Source organism: Thrips palmi, unplaced genomic scaffold, assembly GCF_012932325.1.
Source record: "Thrips palmi isolate BJ-2018 unplaced genomic scaffold, TpBJ-2018v1 HiC_scaffold_11, whole genome shotgun sequence".
In the NCBI taxonomy this organism is placed as follows: Eukaryota; Metazoa; Arthropoda; class Insecta; order Thysanoptera; family Thripidae; genus Thrips; species Thrips palmi.
In genome coordinates this window covers 4,778,346-4,797,530 of record NW_023144622.1, presented here as the reverse complement: position 1 = coordinate 4,797,530, position 19,185 = coordinate 4,778,346, and the positions used below count along the sequence as shown (strand labels likewise).

The following is a 19,185-nucleotide window of genomic DNA, read 5'->3' as shown; positions in this document are numbered from 1 at the left end:
GGGCAAGGCGCCGCACCGCGCCGCACAGTGGGCCAGAAGACCGGTGGAGGCGGACAAAACTGAAATGGAGGTGTGGGAAAGAGTGAGTTGCTGGCAGTGTACCCGCGCGGGCGGGCTGGCTGAGGGTGGTGCGCGCGGCGGGCTGCGAAGTGGACTGCGGTTATTAGAGGTGTGCCACGCCGCGTGCCGTGCCATGCCGTGCCGCGCCATCCGGTCACGCGGGCCGCGCCGCTCGCCGCCACGCCCCGCGCTCAATAAACTAATCCGATGCAGGCGGTTGTCACGAGCCCGCCATCAAGCACCCCTTTCGTTCTGCTTTCTGCCCGCCGCTCGGCTGTATTTTGACCCTGGCTTTTAGAGCCTTCCGGCGTGTGGGGCAGAATTTTTAAGTTCGAAAGGGGCCAACTTTTTTCTGGTGTGTCCGCTCGCCAGGCCGCGACGCATATCGCGCACCTTGTGAACCTCGTGCGGCAGGACGAGGAGGCTAGGCTCCAGGAGAGGCTCCAGGAGAGGCTTTGCGTCCAGAAGAATGGCACGAACCTATCGCGCGGACGGCTCGGGCGGCCCGGACGACGGAAAGAACCTCGCCAGCCCTGGCTAGCCTCGCTGGAGGGGATAAGGGGTGGGATGAAAAATTGCTGACCCCCGTGAGCGGGATCCGCTGGGTGTGTTCGGCCACGGCTCGGCCACGGCTTGGTCGGATCTGGTGGCGGGCAGCCCTGGGCGAGCCCCTCGGCCTGCCGGAGGCCAGGCGGAGGCTTTGCCGCTGTTGATTTATCGCGTTGCCGCCGCTGCTGCAGCACGGGCGTGACCGTTCGACCGGCCGGGTCTGCTTAGTCTTGGCCGGGGTGCCGAACAAGCGGTCTGTCTCTCTCGCACCCACCGGACTCGGCCCGCGAGTGAGAGAGAGAGAGAGAGAGAGAGAGAGAGAGAGAGAGAGAGAGACGGCGCGGGATTAAGAGACAAACGGCACGAGTCGCTCGGAGTGCAGCGGGTCGCCGACCGCGGCTCTGACCGCGGTCAGGCCCTGCGGTTGCGGCCCGGCTCGCCCCGCTCCGTGCGACGCGGAGAATTACGGCCTGGTCCTGGACCGAGTCCTGGACGGCCGCTGGAGTGACGGAGAGCAGGCGCTGGAAATTCGGCGCGTCGAGTTTCGGTCCTCTGGAAGCGCGCCGCTCGCCGAGCCTCGCTCGCTCCCCTGTTTGCTTTTTTGTTGCTCGAAGTCACGGACCCCCGCAGCGCAGGTGTGTGTGCGGCCTGGGCTGGCTGGCCATCTTGGCCGGTCCAAAGGCAGGGGGAGGGGGGGGGCTTATCGAATTTGCGCCAACTTCTGGCGCAGTGTGCGGCGTCCCGCCCCGCCCAGCCCGAGTTTGTTTCTAACAAGTTTGTCCATTTTGCGCTGCGTGTGCGTGTGCCCTGGCGGCCCTCGCCGGCCGGGCCTCGGCCAGTGGGGCCCCGCCCGCCCCTCGGACGTGTGAGCCCCCTGTAATGACCAGCCGTGTGCTCGTCGACACCTTCTTCGCGCCTGCCGGCACGCCGGGCTGTCTCTCTCGCACTTTTCGAGCGGTCCGAAGGGGTGCGACGGAGACAGAGCGACGCGAGCCTGACGGACTGGCCGCGCCAGTGGAGTGGACGCTCCACTAACTACGGCCCGGCCCGGGCGGGGCGGGGCGGGGCGGGGCGGAGGGCCCCCCCGAGGACCCCGCGGCAATTTGCCTGAAAGCGTGGCGTGGCGCGCCAGGGCGTGGTCCGTCCTGGGCGTGGCCCTATCGTGTCGGGTTTGTCGCACGCGGCGCCCCGAACGGGGTCAGGCCTCGCTGGGGCCTCGGCGGGGCCTCGGCGGGGCCGCGCACGTCGTCTTGGCGCGTATCTGCGCCCCGCAGCCCGCACCGGGGCTCCTTTTCTCCCCCATTTGGCCCTCCCCCCCCCCCCCTTCCCCTCCCAGCCATCGTTCCGCCGTTTGGGCCACCGCCGCCGCGCGCGCCTTTTAGCCGGCGAGGGGGTGGCGCGGCGTAGCGCCCGACAGACGAAAATTGCACTGGGTTCGCATGCCGTGCCTTGGCCGTGCCGGTGCGGCGCGCAAATCATGCCAAGAAGGGCATTATCTCGGAAGGGGCTCCGCTCGGCTCCGCTCGGCGCCGTCCTGGAGGGCGCGAAGGGACCGTCCCCGAACGCGGCTGGCTCAAAGGGCTGATTTATGTGGCATCATCTGCCCCCACCCCTCCGACCCCGGCCCGGAGGAGGTGAAGCCTGGTGGTATGGCGGATGCAAATTCGAGCGGCACGGCCTGCGGGGCTGGCGGGGCTCGCCGATCGCGGTGCCTCCGCCAGTGCGACTCGCTTTGGCCAAAGTTTCCGAGGCGCTGCCAAGGCGCCCGAGCGACTTCGAAGGGCGTCGCTCTGTCTCTCTCGCGCTTCCGCGAGACGCGCCCTGCAGTGCGAGAGAGACGGAGCGACCCCTTCGGAATCGGCCCGCGGCTGCCAAAGGGCTGTCGAAAGGGCGCCAGAATGGATGTCGAGAGGGTTTTGTCGTCGGCCAGGTACGCGACGTGGTGCGCGTCGCGTCGCTCCACCCGCGGTTCAAGGTCCACGGCCTCTCTGAATCGTTTGACTTTCATTTCATTTCGGACCTCTGTGAAGTTTTTCAGCAACCGCGCGCGCGGCGCGGGCCCTGCGCACAATCGACGGAATCGCAAATGCTTTTACCGAAAAAAAAAAAAGAATAGCTTGAAGAAGCGGCCCAAAAAAACGAGAGAGAGAAAGAGAGAGGGACACTCCGGCGATCGAAAGATGAAGGCGAAAAGAGATGCGGAATGGGAATATTAAATGGGTAAAGGGAAGCTTTCGGGAAAGTGGACTGGTGATGAAAAACTGTGTCTCATTGGCATATCAGAGGAACGGGCGGGCAGGGGGTGGCTTTGGAAAGTGGGCGGTTGTAACAAACATGGCCGCTCTGGACTCCGGTTCGAGTCCTGTTAAGCGACTCTGGAGCTCAAAACGCGTCTAGAGTTTTAGCCGCCTCCTGTGCGCCGTGCAGTGCTGTCGAGTGTGGTCCTGCTCGTCTGGGGACATGGCTGGCGGGGGCGGGCAAGGGGCGCATCCTGCTGGAATTGGTTGAGAGCAGTCCCACTCGGGACGACCCCAGACCCGGAGACTCGGAGAGAAAGAAGGGACAAATGAGGCGAGTGGGGTGGACTAACCAAAAGGCCCAGCCAAAGGCAGCCAAAGGCCCCGGCAATCCGCGTTTTGTTCCGAGGAGATTGCAGAGCAAGGTAAACAGGGAGATCGTGCAGTGCATGGCAGCGCTGGGCTGGGCCGGGCCCGCCAACCCCTTGCCCGCCCCCGGCCCCGCCCCCGGCTGACTTGGCCCCGTCCTCGAGCGGTGGAAGCTGTCATTATGGGGGTCTGCAGCTCTGCAGCTTGCGGTTGTTTGTTGTCGGGCTCTGCGAGGCTCTGCTGAGTCGGCTGGAACTTCGGTTCCGTCGCAGGCTGCTGCTGCATTCACTGACGTGCGTGTCTCTTTTTTTGTTGCAGGTGAGGGAGGACGCCATGTCGTGTCGCTGCCTTACGGTGTGCGTGAGTCGACTATACGGGCCGCGCTGTTTTTACTTATTTATACCTTTTTTTTCGGGTGTACTGCGGTCGGCGCTGTGACGCTTGATCCGGGTTGAGTCACGCCAATGGCTTGTCGGGGTGCTGCAGGGCGCCGCGGAGCGCGGAGCGCCAAGCTCCGGGCCCTCCGGGGTGGTGGGGGTAATTGTAGAGGCGGGGGAGGATCATGTCGGCGAGGGGGACGCCCCGGTAGGCTCGGCGACGCGACGCGCGGATGAAGGAGGCATAATTTGGCGGCGTGTTGCCGTTCGCCCACGTGCAGGCCGTTGGCGCCGTTGGCGGCGTTAGCCACACGTGGTGGCGGCAGCCCCTCGAGTGTGAGAGAGAAAGAGAGATACACTGTTCGTTAGCCCGCCCCAGCGCGAAACTTTAGCCGGGTACGCGGCCGCCCCCGCGAGCGCCATGCCATCTGATGTGGCTTATTTTTCGTACCCGGTTGCCCGGGCAACGGGCCGGCAACGGGCCTCGCGTGCGCGTGATGCCCGACGCGGCCTTGCGCCTTGCGTGTTCGCCCGTAGTCCGTAGTCGCGGTGCACACTGGCGGTCGGGGTGGCCGCCGACCTGGCCAGGCCGACCTGGCTGCCTGCGTGCCCGAGCCGCGTCCCGGCCGTGGGAGAGCGCGCCGCGCTGCCGCCATAGGGCCGTGGCGTTGTCGTCTTCTCGTCGGCGACAAAGTGAGGCGCCAGCAACAAGCGGCCCGTCCTCCACTTGTCCCGGGAGTGGCCCAGTGTGTCGCGCTGCCGCCGTGCCGCCGTAGCGCTCTCGCGGACCCTTTTTAGGGCTCGTTTCTCGGCGGGGCGAGGCGAGGGCGTAGCGTAGGCCAGTCTTGTTAAAATCTCCCCCGGGAAAGTCGAGGCGCCGCCGCTGTGCTGCCTCCGGCCCGGCTCCTCCCTCTCTCCTTTTGCCTCTCTCTCTCGGCCGCCTCGGGCGGGTCCCCGCGTCCCGGAACAGAGTTAATTATTGCCAGGCGGGCTTGGGGGTGGGGGCGTTGGTGCAGCGGGCTGCAGGTGTGTCCCGCCGCCGCACCCCCGCCCCCTCCCCTCCCCGACCTGTCCCACCGCACTGGTCGGTCCCCGTTAGCCCCGGCCGCCTCCGGTCGGCCCCGGCTCACCCGGTCTAGTCGGCATGAATAGGGGATGCCCCGGGCGACGTCGGCGACGTCCTAGCGGACCCGACAGCCTCCAGTGGCGACCGGCGGGGCGGACACTGGGAAAGTCACGTCTGTTTCCCGATGTAGTGCCCGGGCCGCCGCTAAAGGTGCATCTGTTGACTTGGCCGGTGTGCGGAGTGGGCGGGCAGGGCGTCGCACGGCGCAATGGGTGTGCACACACACACTGGCACGCGCACACACACACGCGGGGTGTTGACATCCGCTGGCGGCCCTGGGGCCCAAGGGCACTACACCCTCGACGCGCCACTCGCCGCCAGCCCCGCACACACTATGCACTTTGGCCGCCACCACCTCCACCACCACCGCGGCTCACGTTGCGCCCCCGTCTAGAGCGTGGGCGTGGCCGAGGCATTAGGGGTGCACCGGCGGAGGCTCCCCGGTGGCGGGGATGGTGGCGGTAGGATTAGCAATAACAGGCCCTTTTTTTGGGGTTCCTTTTTCGGGGCTCTGTCTCGGTAAGAAGATTAGGTTAATATGTCGCCCTGGTGCTCCTGGCCTGCAGCGGCGGCGGCCTCGCCGATGAGGAGGTAGCCGTTATGAATATCTGCGCGCGTCCAATCTCCAACGGGTCCGCGTATCCATTTTTTTTTTGCGTTTCGTTCTCCGAGTTGTTATTTCTGGGAGGAAGGTGCGGGGGCGTCGCGGGGGAACGGCGGCGGCAGTATTGGCGGCGTCTTGTCCTGGCCGGCCCTTACAGTGCCCTTACACTCGACCCCACGGCCCACCGCTGGCGCGGCCGAGACCATGGCGCCGCACCGGGGGCAGGCGGCGCGGCCAGGCAGGCCAGGCAGGCCGGGCAGGGCGAGGTTGAATTATTTATGAAGTTCCTGCATCCCCCTTCATTTAACAAGTCCCCGCAGTAACCCTCACTCACTCCCGCCTGCTCCCGCCCCGGCGCTCGCAAACATTTGTTGCCGAAAACTTGTTTTTCGGCCGCGGGAGACTTTGCCGGAATGGGGAGGCGGGCGGGGCGGGCAGGCCGTGGGCAGGGAGGCGGGCCCGCTTCTTTCATGTGTCTCTGTTCGGCGCTGGCGCGGTGCTGGCCCTTTGGCCGTGCCGCCGTGCCGCCGTGCCCTCTCGGCCGGGTCGTCGGTCCGTCGCCCGTCGTCCCCGGGGTCCCCCGAGGCCGCGCTGACGCTGCCTGTGTAGTTCGAGGCGCGCATCAGTCACATTCATATCCATATTTTGATGAGGGCGACTGGGGGCTGCTGGGGGCAGGGAGCTCGCACCGGGACGCGACATCAGCAGATGTCGCGTCCGTTCGCCACAATATGGCGGTCCGCCCCGTGCGGTGGTGTGCGCGCGGGCCGCCCCTGGGGAGAGGAAGGGGGGCGGCGGCTCTGTGGCCTTTTCTCCTGTTTTTATTTATTTTTCCCGAGGTCCCCCCTCATGTTTTTTCCCGCCTAATCCCCTTTATTTCCGTTCATGGTATACATGGTCTGCACTCCTCCGCAGTGGGGGGTGGGGGTGGAGGAATTGGGCAGAATGTTGCGGTGGAGGGGGAGGGGCGCTCGATTTGGAGCGCTGCCTGGCTGGAACGCTACCAGGTTAAAGTTGAGGTTATTCCGCTGTGACTGCTGACTCGGCGGCCGCATAATCAGTGGCACGTCGGTGGAACGCGGTGGAACGGCCCGGCACGGCACGGCACGGCCCCCTGCACGAGAGGGGTGGGGGTGGGGGAAGCACGGCCCCGATTAAGTAGGCCCGGAACGCTTTTGGGGCTCGGGACACGCTCTCTCTCTTTCTCTCGCTCTCTCGTGGGGCCTGAGCGGCTCGGCTCCCCCGTGGTGGCAGGGCGGCCCTGCGGGGGCGCGGGGCTGTGACGCCTGGTGGTGCGCGGCCGACTGGCGGCGGCGCGGCGCAGCGGTTGCACAACATGGAAAGACCATTTGACACCAGGCTGCTCGCCCCGCGCCGCCCCGCCCTGTCCACTCAGCCCCGCCCCGCCCCGCCCCGCCCCGGGTAAAGACTGTTTGGGTAATTAGTGCCGCAGGGCTGGGCAGCTCGGGGCGCCCCGCCTCGCCTCGGCCTCCCGCGCCGATGACGCGTTTAACCCGCCCTCTGTGTTTTTTGCAGCCTCGGGGCGCGATTCTCTCCCTTTTTTTTTGCGTTTCTTTTTGGGCGCTGTGGACGGTTTGGATCGGTCTTGTCCGAGCATGTGAACCCTCTCATGGACTGGCGCGGCCGTGGGGGCGGCCGGGGGAGGGGGTGTTGAAACAAAGAGGAGAAGCGATGGGCGCGAAGCTGCGGGTGCACCCCCCACCCCTACCCCCCGCTGGGCTTGCTTGCGCGGACCTATCGAGCTGCTGGCTTCATCGCGGGCAGTTTTTCAAAAAAGGGCTGCCGACCGTCGGACAGTGGACCCGACGCGACGACCCCTTGGTGTCATCACGGTGCGATGTGTGCCGCGCGGTGATCGCTGTGGTCACACCGCGTTAGCACCGCGTTAGCACGGCGTTAGCCGCGAGGTAAACCCGCCCATTATTGCTTTTAATAACGCTGCATACACACCGGATTTGCATGCGAATGACGTTGACAGCATTAATATGTATAGGCAGGAGCCGTCGCCCGTCCTGGCGCTCGCTGGCGCTCCGTGCTGAGGCTTCCTCAATCCTGGCCGCTTGTTTTCCTTTTATTGACTTGTTGTTGTTGTTGGCGGTTGTGATGATGCTTTTTTTTTCTGCGCCGTTTTACACGCCTGCCTGCCTCCGCCCCGCACTCCGCCCCGCCCCCCGCGGCGGCCGTCACACTTTGTGTTTTAAATGCCAGCGGCCGTCCTGCCTTCCCTTCGGCTTTGTCTGTTGGGCCCCGCACAGTGGGCCAGCAGACCGGTGGAGGCGGCCAAAACTCTAGACGCGTTTTGAGCTTCAGAAGCGCTAAACAGGACTCGAACCGAGCGCGTGACCCCACCAATGGATTCCTCGTGCGGAGAGCAATTCATTGGTGGGGTCACACGTTCGGTTCGAGTCCCATTTAGCGACTCTGGAGCTCGAAACGCGTCTGGGATTCCGACCGCCTTCTGGCCCACTGTGCCCCGTCTTCCCCCGCACGGCTTGTCCCAAAAACTCGTTTGGCGCCGACGGCCAGGCGATTTTCGCGATGGCCACGGCGTGGACGGGCGCGGCGGGTATGCATAGTGTCCGAGAGGAGACACACACACACACACGGCCCGCTCCTTCTCTGTCTCTCTCGCACACACTCTCCTAACGACCCTGCCCTCGTTTTTCCGTGGCGTTTGCCCCCCCCCCCCCCCCCGGCCTGCAGCACCCCTTTCCCCGCACGCCGTGGCCTGGCATGGCCGCCCTGTCGGATATCGCCTCTTGCCGGGGTGGAGCCCCCACAGTGGAGGGGGCATTGTTTGTGCGGCCGGCATGCCAGCATGACGGGTAGAGGAGGCGCCTCTACACTGTGTGGCGTGGGGAAAAGAGAGAGAGGGGGGTCGGGTTGACGGAGGCTGTTGTCGACGCCAGTGTTCTGCCATTATCGTGCGCTGTCCGATGCGCTACACACTCTCTCTCTCTCTCACACACGCACACAGTGGAATGCAAACAAGGCCTTGCGGCTTTCTCGGCTTGAAAGCTCCGGGCCGAAAGCGGCGCCTGCAGCTGGCGATGGGTTGATTTGGACGCGGTGCTCGCCCCCACCCCCGTGCTCCCCGCGGCCCCCGCACTGGCGGCAACGCGGCATCATTCATCAGCCGGTGTCGCGGGATGTCACGGAGCCACCACCAGCCTAATTCAATAACGTGGCCCGCCCACGGGGTGCGTCTGCGCCGCCTACAGTGGCGTGGCTGGCGCGGCTCGAGCGGCGCAGCCTGCGCGGTAGGCAACACGCCGACACCCGTGCGCTGCCCGCCGCAGGGTTGCCTACCTCGCAGGCTGACCCGGCGGGCTGGCGGCGGCGGCCGAAACTCCAGAACGCGTTTTGAGCTCCAGAGTCGCTAAATGGGACTCGAACCGAACGTGTGACCCCACCAATGGATTGCTCTTCGAACGAGGAACCCATTGGTGGGGTCACACGTTTGGTTCGAATCCCATTTAGCGACTCTGGAGCTCGAAACGCGTTTGGAATTTTTTCCGGCCTCTGGCCCACTGTGCGGCGTGCGGTCAGCCGCCACGCCGACCGCCGACTAATCTCGGCCTTTGGCGGGAGATTTGAAACGGCGCGCCGTGATTGGCCGGCCGCAGCCGTAACGAGAGTGCGCGGGGCGGGGCGGGGCGGGGCTGGCGGCGGCGGAAGCTCTGGGGCCCCATTTGTCTGCCTTGCCGGCCTTGCCGCCTCTCGTTTTCAAACGGGTCCCTTGTCGCCCGTTCCACCGGGCGATCGCCAGTAATTCATACCCCCTCCACCGCCCGCCACCCCGCCACCCCCGGCGCTGCGCTGGGAGCCCCGCCCCGCCCCGCCCCGCCCCGCCCCGGGCTACGTGTCCGTCTAAGGTCGAGCGGCAGGCATTCAGGCGGGCAGCCAGGCCGCCCCGGGTCCGACGGTCCGATGGGGTCAGGCCGGCCGGAATGTTTGATTCCCTCCGAGGTTGGTCTGCACTGCGCAAAGCCTCCCGTCGACTCGACTGTCACCCAATTTAATTTTCCTTTCCTTTTCCACTTATTTTTTTTTGTGCTTGCCTGCGACGGCGCGCGATGACGCCCCGCTTAATTATATCTGGAATGCGGCGGGATTAAAAGCGCGCGCGTTTACCCGGCCTTGGCCGACCGGCCAGGGCGAGGGGAGGGGAGGGGAGGGGGGGCCGCTCTGCAAACCGAAGAGTGTACATAGTACGCTCTTATTGGAGCATACCTGTAAGTACGCTTCAACTTGAAGCGTACTTGTTAGGTACGCAACAAGTTACAGCATACATAACAAGTACGCTCAAAACTAAAGCGTACCTTAGAGGTAGATTACAAGTTAAAGCGTTCATGGTAAAGCCGCAGCAATTTGCAGCTTGCGTGCCAAGCATGGTGCGATTAAAAATATCACACAAGCAGGTTCGCAATAATGTCGCAGATGATGATTGAAAACTGTATTTAAATTTAAAGTATAAGAAAAGAAATCTCAAAAGATGATGTGTTTTGAACCTAAGGCCTTGCTCCCTTGCTGACTTAATTGACACGGAATCCAAGGAGCGCAGACAAAGCAAGGCATGAAAGAAGTGTGTTGTCCACTGTATTTCAGAGCTCACATGATGGGTGTAAGGGCCACAGTTATTCAGTCATCATCCCCGGCAGTGCCCTCTCACCTGTTGAATGGGTTAATCCAACACAAGGTTCCTGAAGTGAAGATTGGAGTCCATCAGCCTATGCCGGCTAACCTCAGCACAGAGTTGCACAAACACGAGTGAAATACCAGTCCTGAACACACTCCTAACCATGGTGCAGGCATTTCAGAAAAGAAAATCCATTAACTTTGATCACAGTTCACTCCCTCTCACGTGTCCTGTCCGATTTATGACTTAAACGAAGAAAAATAGTCACACAAAACGAAAGTTTGAACTTCACATTCAACTGTTTTCTGTTTTCACTTTTCAAAAACAACACAAATTTCGTCTGCTTCGTGCTGTATTCGCAGGCGGCTATTGTTTTTGTTTTTAAAAAACGAAAACAGAAAACAGTTGAGTGTGAAGTTCAAACTTTCGTTTTGTGTGACTATTTTTCTTCGTTTAAGTCATAAATCGGACAGGACACGTGAGAGGGAGTGAACTGTGATCAAAGTTAATGGATTTTCTTTTCTGAAATGCCTGCACCATGGTTAGGAGTGTGTTCAGGACTGGTATTTCACTCGTGTTTGTGCAACTCTGTGCTGAGGTTAGCCGGCATAGGCTGATGGACTCCAATCTTCACTTCAGGAACCTTGTGTTGGATTAACCCATTCAACAGGTGAGAGGGCACTGCCGGGGATGATGACTGAATAACTGTGGCCCCTTTCACCCATCATGTGAGCTCTGAAATACAGTGGACAACACACTTCTTTCATGCCTTGCTTTGTCTGCGCTCCTTGGATTCCGTGTCAATTAAGTCAGCAAGGGGCAAGGCCTTAGGTTCAAAACACATCATCTTTTGAGATTTCTTTTCTTATACTTTAAATTTAAATACAGTTTTCAATCATCATCTGCGACATTATTGCGAACCTGCTTGTGTGATATTTTTAATCGCACCATGCTTGGCACGCAAGCTGCAAATTGCTGCGGCTTTACCATGAACGCTTTAACTTGTAATCTACCTCTAAGGTACGCTTTAGTTTTGAGCGTACTTGTTATGTATGCTGTAACTTGTTGCGTACCTAACAAGTACGCTTCAAGTTGAAGCGTACTTACAGGTATGCTCCAATAAGAGCGTACTATGTACACTCTTCGGTTTGCAGAGCGAAAGGGCATTCTTGGCGGAAAGGGCCTGGACGCGCCCCGACGCGCCCCGACGCGCCCATTCGCCAGGGCCGTACCTGCGAGGCTGTGAGTCGACGCCGACGCATTCCAGCGTGTATTTCATTCTGCACCGCCGTGCCCACCGTGCCTTCCGACTGGGCGCGTTGTTCGGATCCCCTCGCCCTTCGGGTCGCGCGCACGATCACCTCGACGAACGGCCGCCGCGGTCAGTGAGGAGCGTCGGGGTGCAGCCCCGCGGAATGCGGCTCGCGCCCCCATCGCTCTGTCTCTGTCGCACTCGCGGTGCGTCGCGCGGGGAGAGAGAGGCAGAGCGATGCGGGTGCGAGTACGTGCGGCGATGTGGCGATGGTCGTCGTGGTGCAGGAGGCATTCACTGTCTTGGCTTGCCTCGCCTCGCCACGCCTCGCCAGGGACCCGCATTCCACCTGCCAGCCGCTGCGTGCTGCCCTGTCGGCCTGTCGGGTCGGACCTCAACCCTCCGGGAGCGACGCCCTGAGGTGTCCGTCGCCGCGACCATCACAGCCGCGCGCGGATGCCTCTCAAAACGCGATTTAATCCCAGTGACGTCGCAGTGACTTTATGCGGGCATTGAATAACGGGCTTTGCGAGGGTTCGATTCCTTTCTCCCTCTCCCTCTATTTTTTTCGCTCCCTTGATGACACCCGCAAGCACCGCGACGGCGTCCCCTTCCTGCTGACGCTGCCGTGCGGAATGCGTGGCCCCGAAGGGGAGGCGGTGGAGGTATTTGGACTCCCTGGCCGCCCTGGGCACCCCTTTGAGTCCCCGCCAAGGGCTCCAGCCCCGCTGTGGGCCCCCGAGGAAGCATGAGGAGGCCGGCCCACCAGCAGACTGATCCCGAGCGGGACGTCTCGCTCTCGCTCTCTCTCTCGGGGCGAGCCGTGGGTGCGAGTGAGACAAACAGCCCACACACGCGCAGAGCCGTGGCCCCGCCCCCATCAACTTTGACGTTGCTCCACCTCATCTCGGTCCGCCTGCAGGCTGCTGGTTCCGAAGAGTCTGTCTCTGTCGCCCTCGCGGGGCGTCCCGTAGCCCCGCGGCCCCGCGGGGGGTGCGAGGGAGACAGCCTGCCGGCCGCTCTCCCTTCGGCCGACCGGGGACGGGGCGGACGCTTAGGCTTTTCCTGTCTTGTCCGCTGAAAGAAACGAAAGATGAAATGGTGTTGATTGACCCTCCCTGTCCTGTTTGCTGTCGTCGACGGAGGGGAGGGGAGGGGGTAATCCGGGCGCCTCGTGTTGGCCCGGCGCTGTCACTGGAGCCTCCAGCAGGCTGGGACTCGCCGCGCTCAAACCGTCTGGAACGGGGAGGGCCTCGGAGAGGGAGGGAGAGAGGGGCGGGACGGGGATTTGTTGATGGCTCTGCAAGTTTTTCTTTTCGCTGTCGGATGGAGTGCCTGGAGTCTCTTCCGGGGGGGTCCGTCGCGAGGACGGCGAGCTCCAGCGGGCTGTCCGTTGCTGGAATGGGACGTGGCGTGAGCCTCGGCGAGACACTAGTTTAGGAGCCGCTGGCGCCGCCGCCACCAAGGCCCTCGAACATGCGAGCGGCCGCTGCCGTGAGCCCCTTGGCAGGACAATCCCTGACAGTCGCTGACAATCGCTGACAGTCGCTGACAATCGCTGACGCCGCTAGCGCCACCACACCCACGCGGTCGATGTTGGAGTCTGGGGCTGCCGCTGGCTGCAGCGCACTCGGAGGGCCTGATTGCGCGGCGCTCTTCAACGTGAATGCCGTGTGATTGCCGCGACGGCCTCGGTGCCGCGGAGCACCTCCGCGTCGACGACGACGGCCACGTGCAGTGTGTGCGCGAGGGAGTGAGCCTTCTGGCGGCGGATTTGGCCCCGCCGAGCGCAAAGGGAGTCAGTTGTACCCGCACGAGATTAACCCGAGACAACCTCCCCCTCCCCCTTTTCCCTCATAACCCTTGCCCGTGCTCGCTGCTGGCGGGGCGGGCGCGGGTCGTGTTTCGTACCCCGAAAGCTGGCCGCAGTGCAGGGCGTGGCGCGGCGTGGCGGCCTGGCGGCGGCGGCAGGGCTGCAACTCCTTGCCTACTGATAAGCAGCAAACTTAGTTCTCTCCTGCTACTGCAGGGACCGGGGCAACTGGTGCGCCACGCCGCGTCGCCCCGTCTCCAGATTGGGGGCAGGACGCGCCGAGGCTCAACTCGACTCCCATGCGTCCATTTTCGCCGTTCCGAGTTTCCCGGGCGTCCCGTCCCGTCCCAGCCCGGCGTCACGTGCAGTTGCGAATGGGTTTCGTGATTTGGTTATTTGCTGTTTGCGAGTTGGCAATGGCAATCGGGTCGCGGACCCCCGCCAATACGTCCGGCGGACAGACAGACAGACAGACGGACGGACTGACCGGCGGACAAGGCTGCAGGCGAGTTAGGATGTCGCCCCGTCCAGCGACTGGACTCCAGTCCCGCCTGCTGGCAGTGCTGGCTTCATTAGTGTCCTCGGAGAAGCAAGTGAGGGGGCTCCCCGGGGCCCTCGGGCTGTTCCGTTCCGTTCCGACTTTTCGCCCTTCTTCTGTCCTGGAACAAGTGGACGCTTTGACGGGCTGCCAACCGTCCGCGATCGACGGTCGGAGGGGGAGGGGGGACTTCCCCCGGCGGCGTAGTTACTTTTGTTTGCAGCCTACTGCCGCGGCGGGTGTGTTGGTGTGTGTGTCCGTGGGTAGCGTGCTTAGAAGGCGGCCCGTTCTCCTTGGTGTCCCAAACCACCACCGCCCCCCTCTTTTCCTCCTCCCTGACGCCCTCCCCTTCCGCCTCTCTCTCTCTCTCTCTGACATTTCGTTCCGAAAATGTCGGTCAGCCGGGGCGAGTAGGGGCTGAAAATGTCATCAACGCAGGGCGGCCGGCCGCGCCGCGCCGTGTTTAGAAAATAATAATTGCCTGACACAAAGGATGACCTTCCCTCGAGCCTCCCGGACTCCGGTTGTGATTTCCATCCGCCGCGCGCCGAAAACACGTCGCCATCGATTTGGCGCGCCGTTGTTCGACATCACCCCCCCCCCCTCGTCCTCGGTTTGGCCGTGTGATTGATGATGGCGTTTTGACACATTCGCATCACCGAGTTTCGAAAAGGCGCCGCCGTGCCGCCACGCCCTCTGGCTCGGCGTTTGAAAGCAACCCGGTTTCTCATCGGTTTCTTCTTTTCTGTCTGTTGCAGGTAACTTTGGTGCGGCGGTTGTTGCAGTGGCGACGCGGTCCGCGAGTCGGTTTGTAGAATCTGGAGGTGGCCGCCGCTGCCCGAGGGGTGGCGTACTGCCTCCTGCGGCCCACTGATCCCGTAGAGTCCCAGCGTCGCCCAGGGGCGCGAGCGAGAGAGACGGCGCCGAAGCGACCCTCCGGCATCCTTGGCCTCGGCCGGTGTCCTCCCCCCGGCTGTCACTGGGGCGGCCGGGCGGCCCGCTCGGTGCACGTGGAAGCGCCGACCGGCAAATTGGAAAGAGAGGGGGGAGGGGGGAGGCGCCAGTGGCGTGGCCAGGCGTGGCCCGATTTGCCTTGATGTTTAATCTTTGTTGTTGTTGCCCGACGTCGGCCCGTCCGCCCCGCCGGCCTTCTCTCCACTGCCCCTCTGGCAGTGAACTTGTCGGGCGAGTTTGGAAAATCCCGAATCAAGGGTCCTCTCAACAACAACACTGCCTTTTCCTGTTCGTTTTTCGGGATGGTGTCACCGAGTTGTTTGGTGTGTGTGCAGGGCCGGTGTAACCGCGAGAAGCCGCCGTGCAAGTACTTCCACCCTCCCCAGCACCTCAAGGACCAGCTCCTCATAAACGGCCGCAACCACCTCGCCCTCAAGAACGCCTTAATGCAGCAGATGGGCCTCTCGCCTGGGCAGCCCATGGTTGCCGGTCAAGTGCCAACAGTCGTGAGTAGTCCGTCTAGGGGACGCGTCAGCACCCATTTCTAAGAGTCGACGTTTTTTAAAATCATCGTTTCTCTCTGTGGAAGGCACTAATTTTTGTGTCATGGCTCAGCTGTTGTTAGTTTCCAGGGTTCGGTTTTTAATTGAGCCGATCTGTCTGTAAAGAATAGCTTGTAACAAGCAACCACATTATTTTGAAAATTAGCCCAGTGTTGTCATTTTGAGCCATAAACTGATCAAAACTAGTGCTGTTTGTAACACTTGTGGCGATCCGTTTTGTTATCTTTATGACGATCCTGTGTCGCACCGAGGAGTTGCTTACCCTCTCAATATGTTTGCAGGCAACGAATCCTTATTTGACGAGCATGCCCCAGGTTGGCGGCACATTCAGTCCATACTTCACACACGCAGGACCTATCATGCCAACGGCCATCATGGGTCCAGACCCTGCTGGAGTAACGTCACCTCTTGGCATGGTGCAACAGACTGTTGTGACACAACAGAAAATGCCACGGTCAGACCGCCTTGAGGTGAGCCCATATCCTTGTTTGTAAATTTTATTTAAGTATTAACAATGTCGTCATATTTGCCTTGGTGCCTTGGTTCTGTTTTGACCTTGATGAATCGAAGATTTCACCCATTTGGAAATGTTGTACGTGTTACTTTAAACAAAAGCAGCACTCAAAATATTTGAGAGTGATTGTTCTAATATGGTTATTTTGAGCATAGAACTTTGCTGTAACTTACAAGCATTCAGTGTGTAAAATCTATTTTAAAAGTGATCTTATCAGGAGGCTCACTTTGTAATTTTATATTGTAACAGTGAAAAGTCAACACCATTTGAATTCTCATTTGATATTCTCACTTTGTCATAAGATCTACTTTCAAAGAAAAGGAAAGAAAATAATCTAACTACTTTCAAGTCCATTTCTTTCTTTTTTTTTGCGAGCAAATGTTCGTGCTTGTCTTGTAGACTGTAAATATCCATCATACTATTGGACCATAGCTGTCCACTGACTGACACTATGTTCCTTTTAAATGAAAGTAGCTCTTATCTCAAACAATTTCATCCCATCATTATTTAGATTCATAAACCTGTAGGACAGGAAGAGGAAATCTCATTGATTTAAAAATAGGGATGTTAGTTTGCAACAGTTAACCTGTTTAGCATAGGGGTATTTCAGGGCTTCCTATATGAAGACCCTTATGCCTCCCTGAATGTTGGTTGACTCATCTGCAATCTACCAGCAAGCTCTCTGTTATGGCCCCTCCCTCTCCCACTCCACAAGTACACAAAACTCTTCCCATATACTTTTATTTAGATGTTTATATATGTTTTTTTGTGTTGTTTTTACCTGTTAATTGGTGTGTCATTTATTCATGATTAACCCTATTATTTCTTTATACTTTTAATTTATCTGTTGTTTAACTCTGATTTCCCTCTAATACTTAAGCTTTCCTCCTTTCATTTTATTTCAGTTTAATTCAGTTTACAGGTGCAGCCCCTCAGGCTGATATTAATTTATGCTTGAATGGATAAGCTTTGTGCTCCCATCTACTACAACTAGCCTTTGATTTAAAAAAATTAATGATTTTACAATTAATTCTCTCAATCCTTTGGTCATTGGCATTTTAGTAGAATGGTAGTTTTCTTATCCTGTACTGCGTGCAGCCAAGCAGCAGTAATGCAAAAAGTTCAGGAAGCTTTTTGCTAGATTAAATTCAGTTGAGAGCATTCTACGCACCACATTGTGTTAATGCCATTTGTCTCCATTTGTTGCTTTATTTTATTTTAGGATTATTTTTATTTGTATCTTAAGTTGATTGGGAACTACTGGTGTTGTGAAGCAGTTTAAACAATGTGCAATCAGCTTCCTGGGAGCTTGTATTGAGTCAATCCCATAAATTATGTGATCAAGAGCAAAAACTTGAACCACCAACAATTGTATTGAGTGCCAAGTCATCTGTAAAATTACAAGACCATTTCTCTTGATCAATACATTTAGGAAGGGAAATACACTGCAAACACATTTGCCATATCACGCTTTCCCAAATGGAACAAAATGAGAAGACGATATTCCTGCGGCCTGGCCTGGCCCTGCTATGGCCTTGCGGGTTGATAGCCAGCTCACTGCTGCCATACCACACTGTCTAGCTTCTCTGTCTTTCTTCTGCCACTGTCTCCCGCTGTGTTGCAGTGCACTTGCTCCCCCTTGCTTTCCCTTCAGCTATTGTCATTCCTTGTGTTCAACCTCCAACGGAATGTGACGTTGTCTTGTTTAAAGAACTGAGGATCGGGGCTGATTTAATTTCTGCAGCTGAAGTAATTTAAACGTTTGATATGGGCATAAATTGTGGCTATTAGCTTTACTCCTTCAAAGGCGATGTGTTTTTCTTCCTTTGTTTTCAATACTTATAGAAAATCATTGCCATAGGACGAATGAGCAAAATTTCAATTCAATGCTTTAAACATAATGACAAGCTACTTTGTAATAATGCTTTATTGAAAATTTTAATGGCTTTATATTTAAATGCTCCTTATCGTGAATCAGAATTGTGTGAGCCATAATTAACACGAGTGTTTCATTAAATAGTATGCATATCATGGTTTGATGTTTTACTTGTCTAAAATTATCATTGATATTATGTCTTGAAACCTTACTTAATTGATGAATAACCTTAATTATGGAGAGTTTTGTGTGCTTCTCCTCATGGGAGCAAGGCGTCATGTTCATGTGGAGAGAGTCTGCATCGGGTGCAAGAAGCTGAGGGATGCAACGCAATGCCCATCTCTTCTGACCCAGTCAGTTAACATCTTGATGATATTAATGCATTGCAATTTATATTTTAATGTTTCAAACTCCTCTGGAAAAAAAGTAGAAGCAAAACTTTTTCAAAAATTTAAGCGGTTCAAGAATAGTTTTTCAACTTTGTTTTCTTCATTTAAATAATGATAGTGTATAATTTATAGGTTTAGGCTGGGCATTAGATTGGCTTCCTGATAGGTAGATAGGGACATTTATGTTATTTGAAGAGGAGACAGTATTTTTGCTAAAAGTGTTCCCTCATAATCATTCTGCCTCATCTTCATTGTTCATTCATTCATTCATTTATTCATTTATCCCCTGCCACATTCCACGCCCACCACCATCACGTCCACCACCACCGCCACCCTGTCCCACCCCCACCCCCTTCCATCCGCCCATTCATCCATATCATGGTCATCGTCATCGTCATGGTCCTTGGCCGCAGCTGTAGCGTGCTTGTGGTATCCCCGTGCCCTAGGTCTGTCGAGAATTCCAGCGCGGCGCGTGCAAGCGTGCTGAGTGCGAGTGCCGTTTCGCGCACCCGCCAGAAGCCGTGACGGCCTCCGAGGACGGAACAGTCACGGTCTGCATGGATGCCGTGAAGGGGCGCTGCAGCCGCGACCCTTGCCGCTATTTCCACCCCCCTCTGCACCTCCAAGCCTATATCAAGGCTGCACAAGCGCGCCCCACCGCGGTAGGCATTCTCGCCTCTCTTTTCTCCTCTCTGCTCTTTGTCTTTTAGTTGATGATGACTACTGCTATTGGAGACTCCACAGTCCTCTCGTCTTGCCTGGCTTGTTACTACCTCTCCCTCTCGGAGCACCAAATTTCCTTGCCTTTAAGTTTCACGGCTCTGCTGCTTTTGAAAGTGGGCCTGGGTTTGCGAACAAACTCATGTCCATGCGTCATTGCCTCTGTCTATCCCTCTAAACTCCTCGGCTTTCTGTGTTCTGCTCAGAGATTTCTAGCTTTACATAACAAATAGCATAATAAAATTTGTCAAAATGTAAATCTCAACTAAGTTTGTTTTGAGCGCTATTATTTTTTTCATTTGTTGATTCAGTACTTCTGTACGAAACAGTTTCCATTTCAATGACGCTCCTATAGTTCATGTTAGCATTTTGTCATTTTGTTCTGCTCTTTATGTTTTGACGGAAAGCTTGCAATCTCTGTTTCTGTGCATCATTTTCCCAAACATCATTTTTGTTTTGTTGCGAACTCTCTCGTCTAATAGATAAACAGCAGCCCCTATGTTTGGCTTCAACATTTCCTTAATGTTGATTGAAGTGTGTTATTTTGAAGTAGTTTCATTCAATTACGAAGGTAAAGAAACCAT

General features: G+C 58.1%; 1 protein-coding gene across 16 annotated transcripts in view; it reads left to right on the top strand.

The window, feature by feature from the left end:
• Positions 1 to 19,185, top strand: part of LOC117639572 (muscleblind-like protein 2) — a 104,602-nt gene that overhangs the window by 64,705 nt on the left and 20,712 nt on the right. For 10 of the 16 annotated variants that reach the window (XR_004587373.1, XR_004587372.1, XR_004587374.1 and 7 more), the window contains 3 exons: positions 14,875 to 15,045; positions 15,384 to 15,572; positions 18,328 to 18,543. Coding sequence is in view for 11 of the 16 variants with exons in the window: in XM_034375381.1 (XP_034231272.1) it covers positions 14,875 to 15,045; positions 15,384 to 15,572; positions 18,328 to 18,543 (576 nt within the window). In the remaining 5 variants the exon portion in view is untranslated. The remainder of the gene's footprint in view (positions 1 to 14,874; positions 15,046 to 15,383; positions 15,573 to 18,327; positions 18,544 to 19,185) is intronic. The other 6 variants (XR_004587375.1, XR_004587376.1, XM_034375386.1 and 3 more) reach the window with 1 other exon arrangement.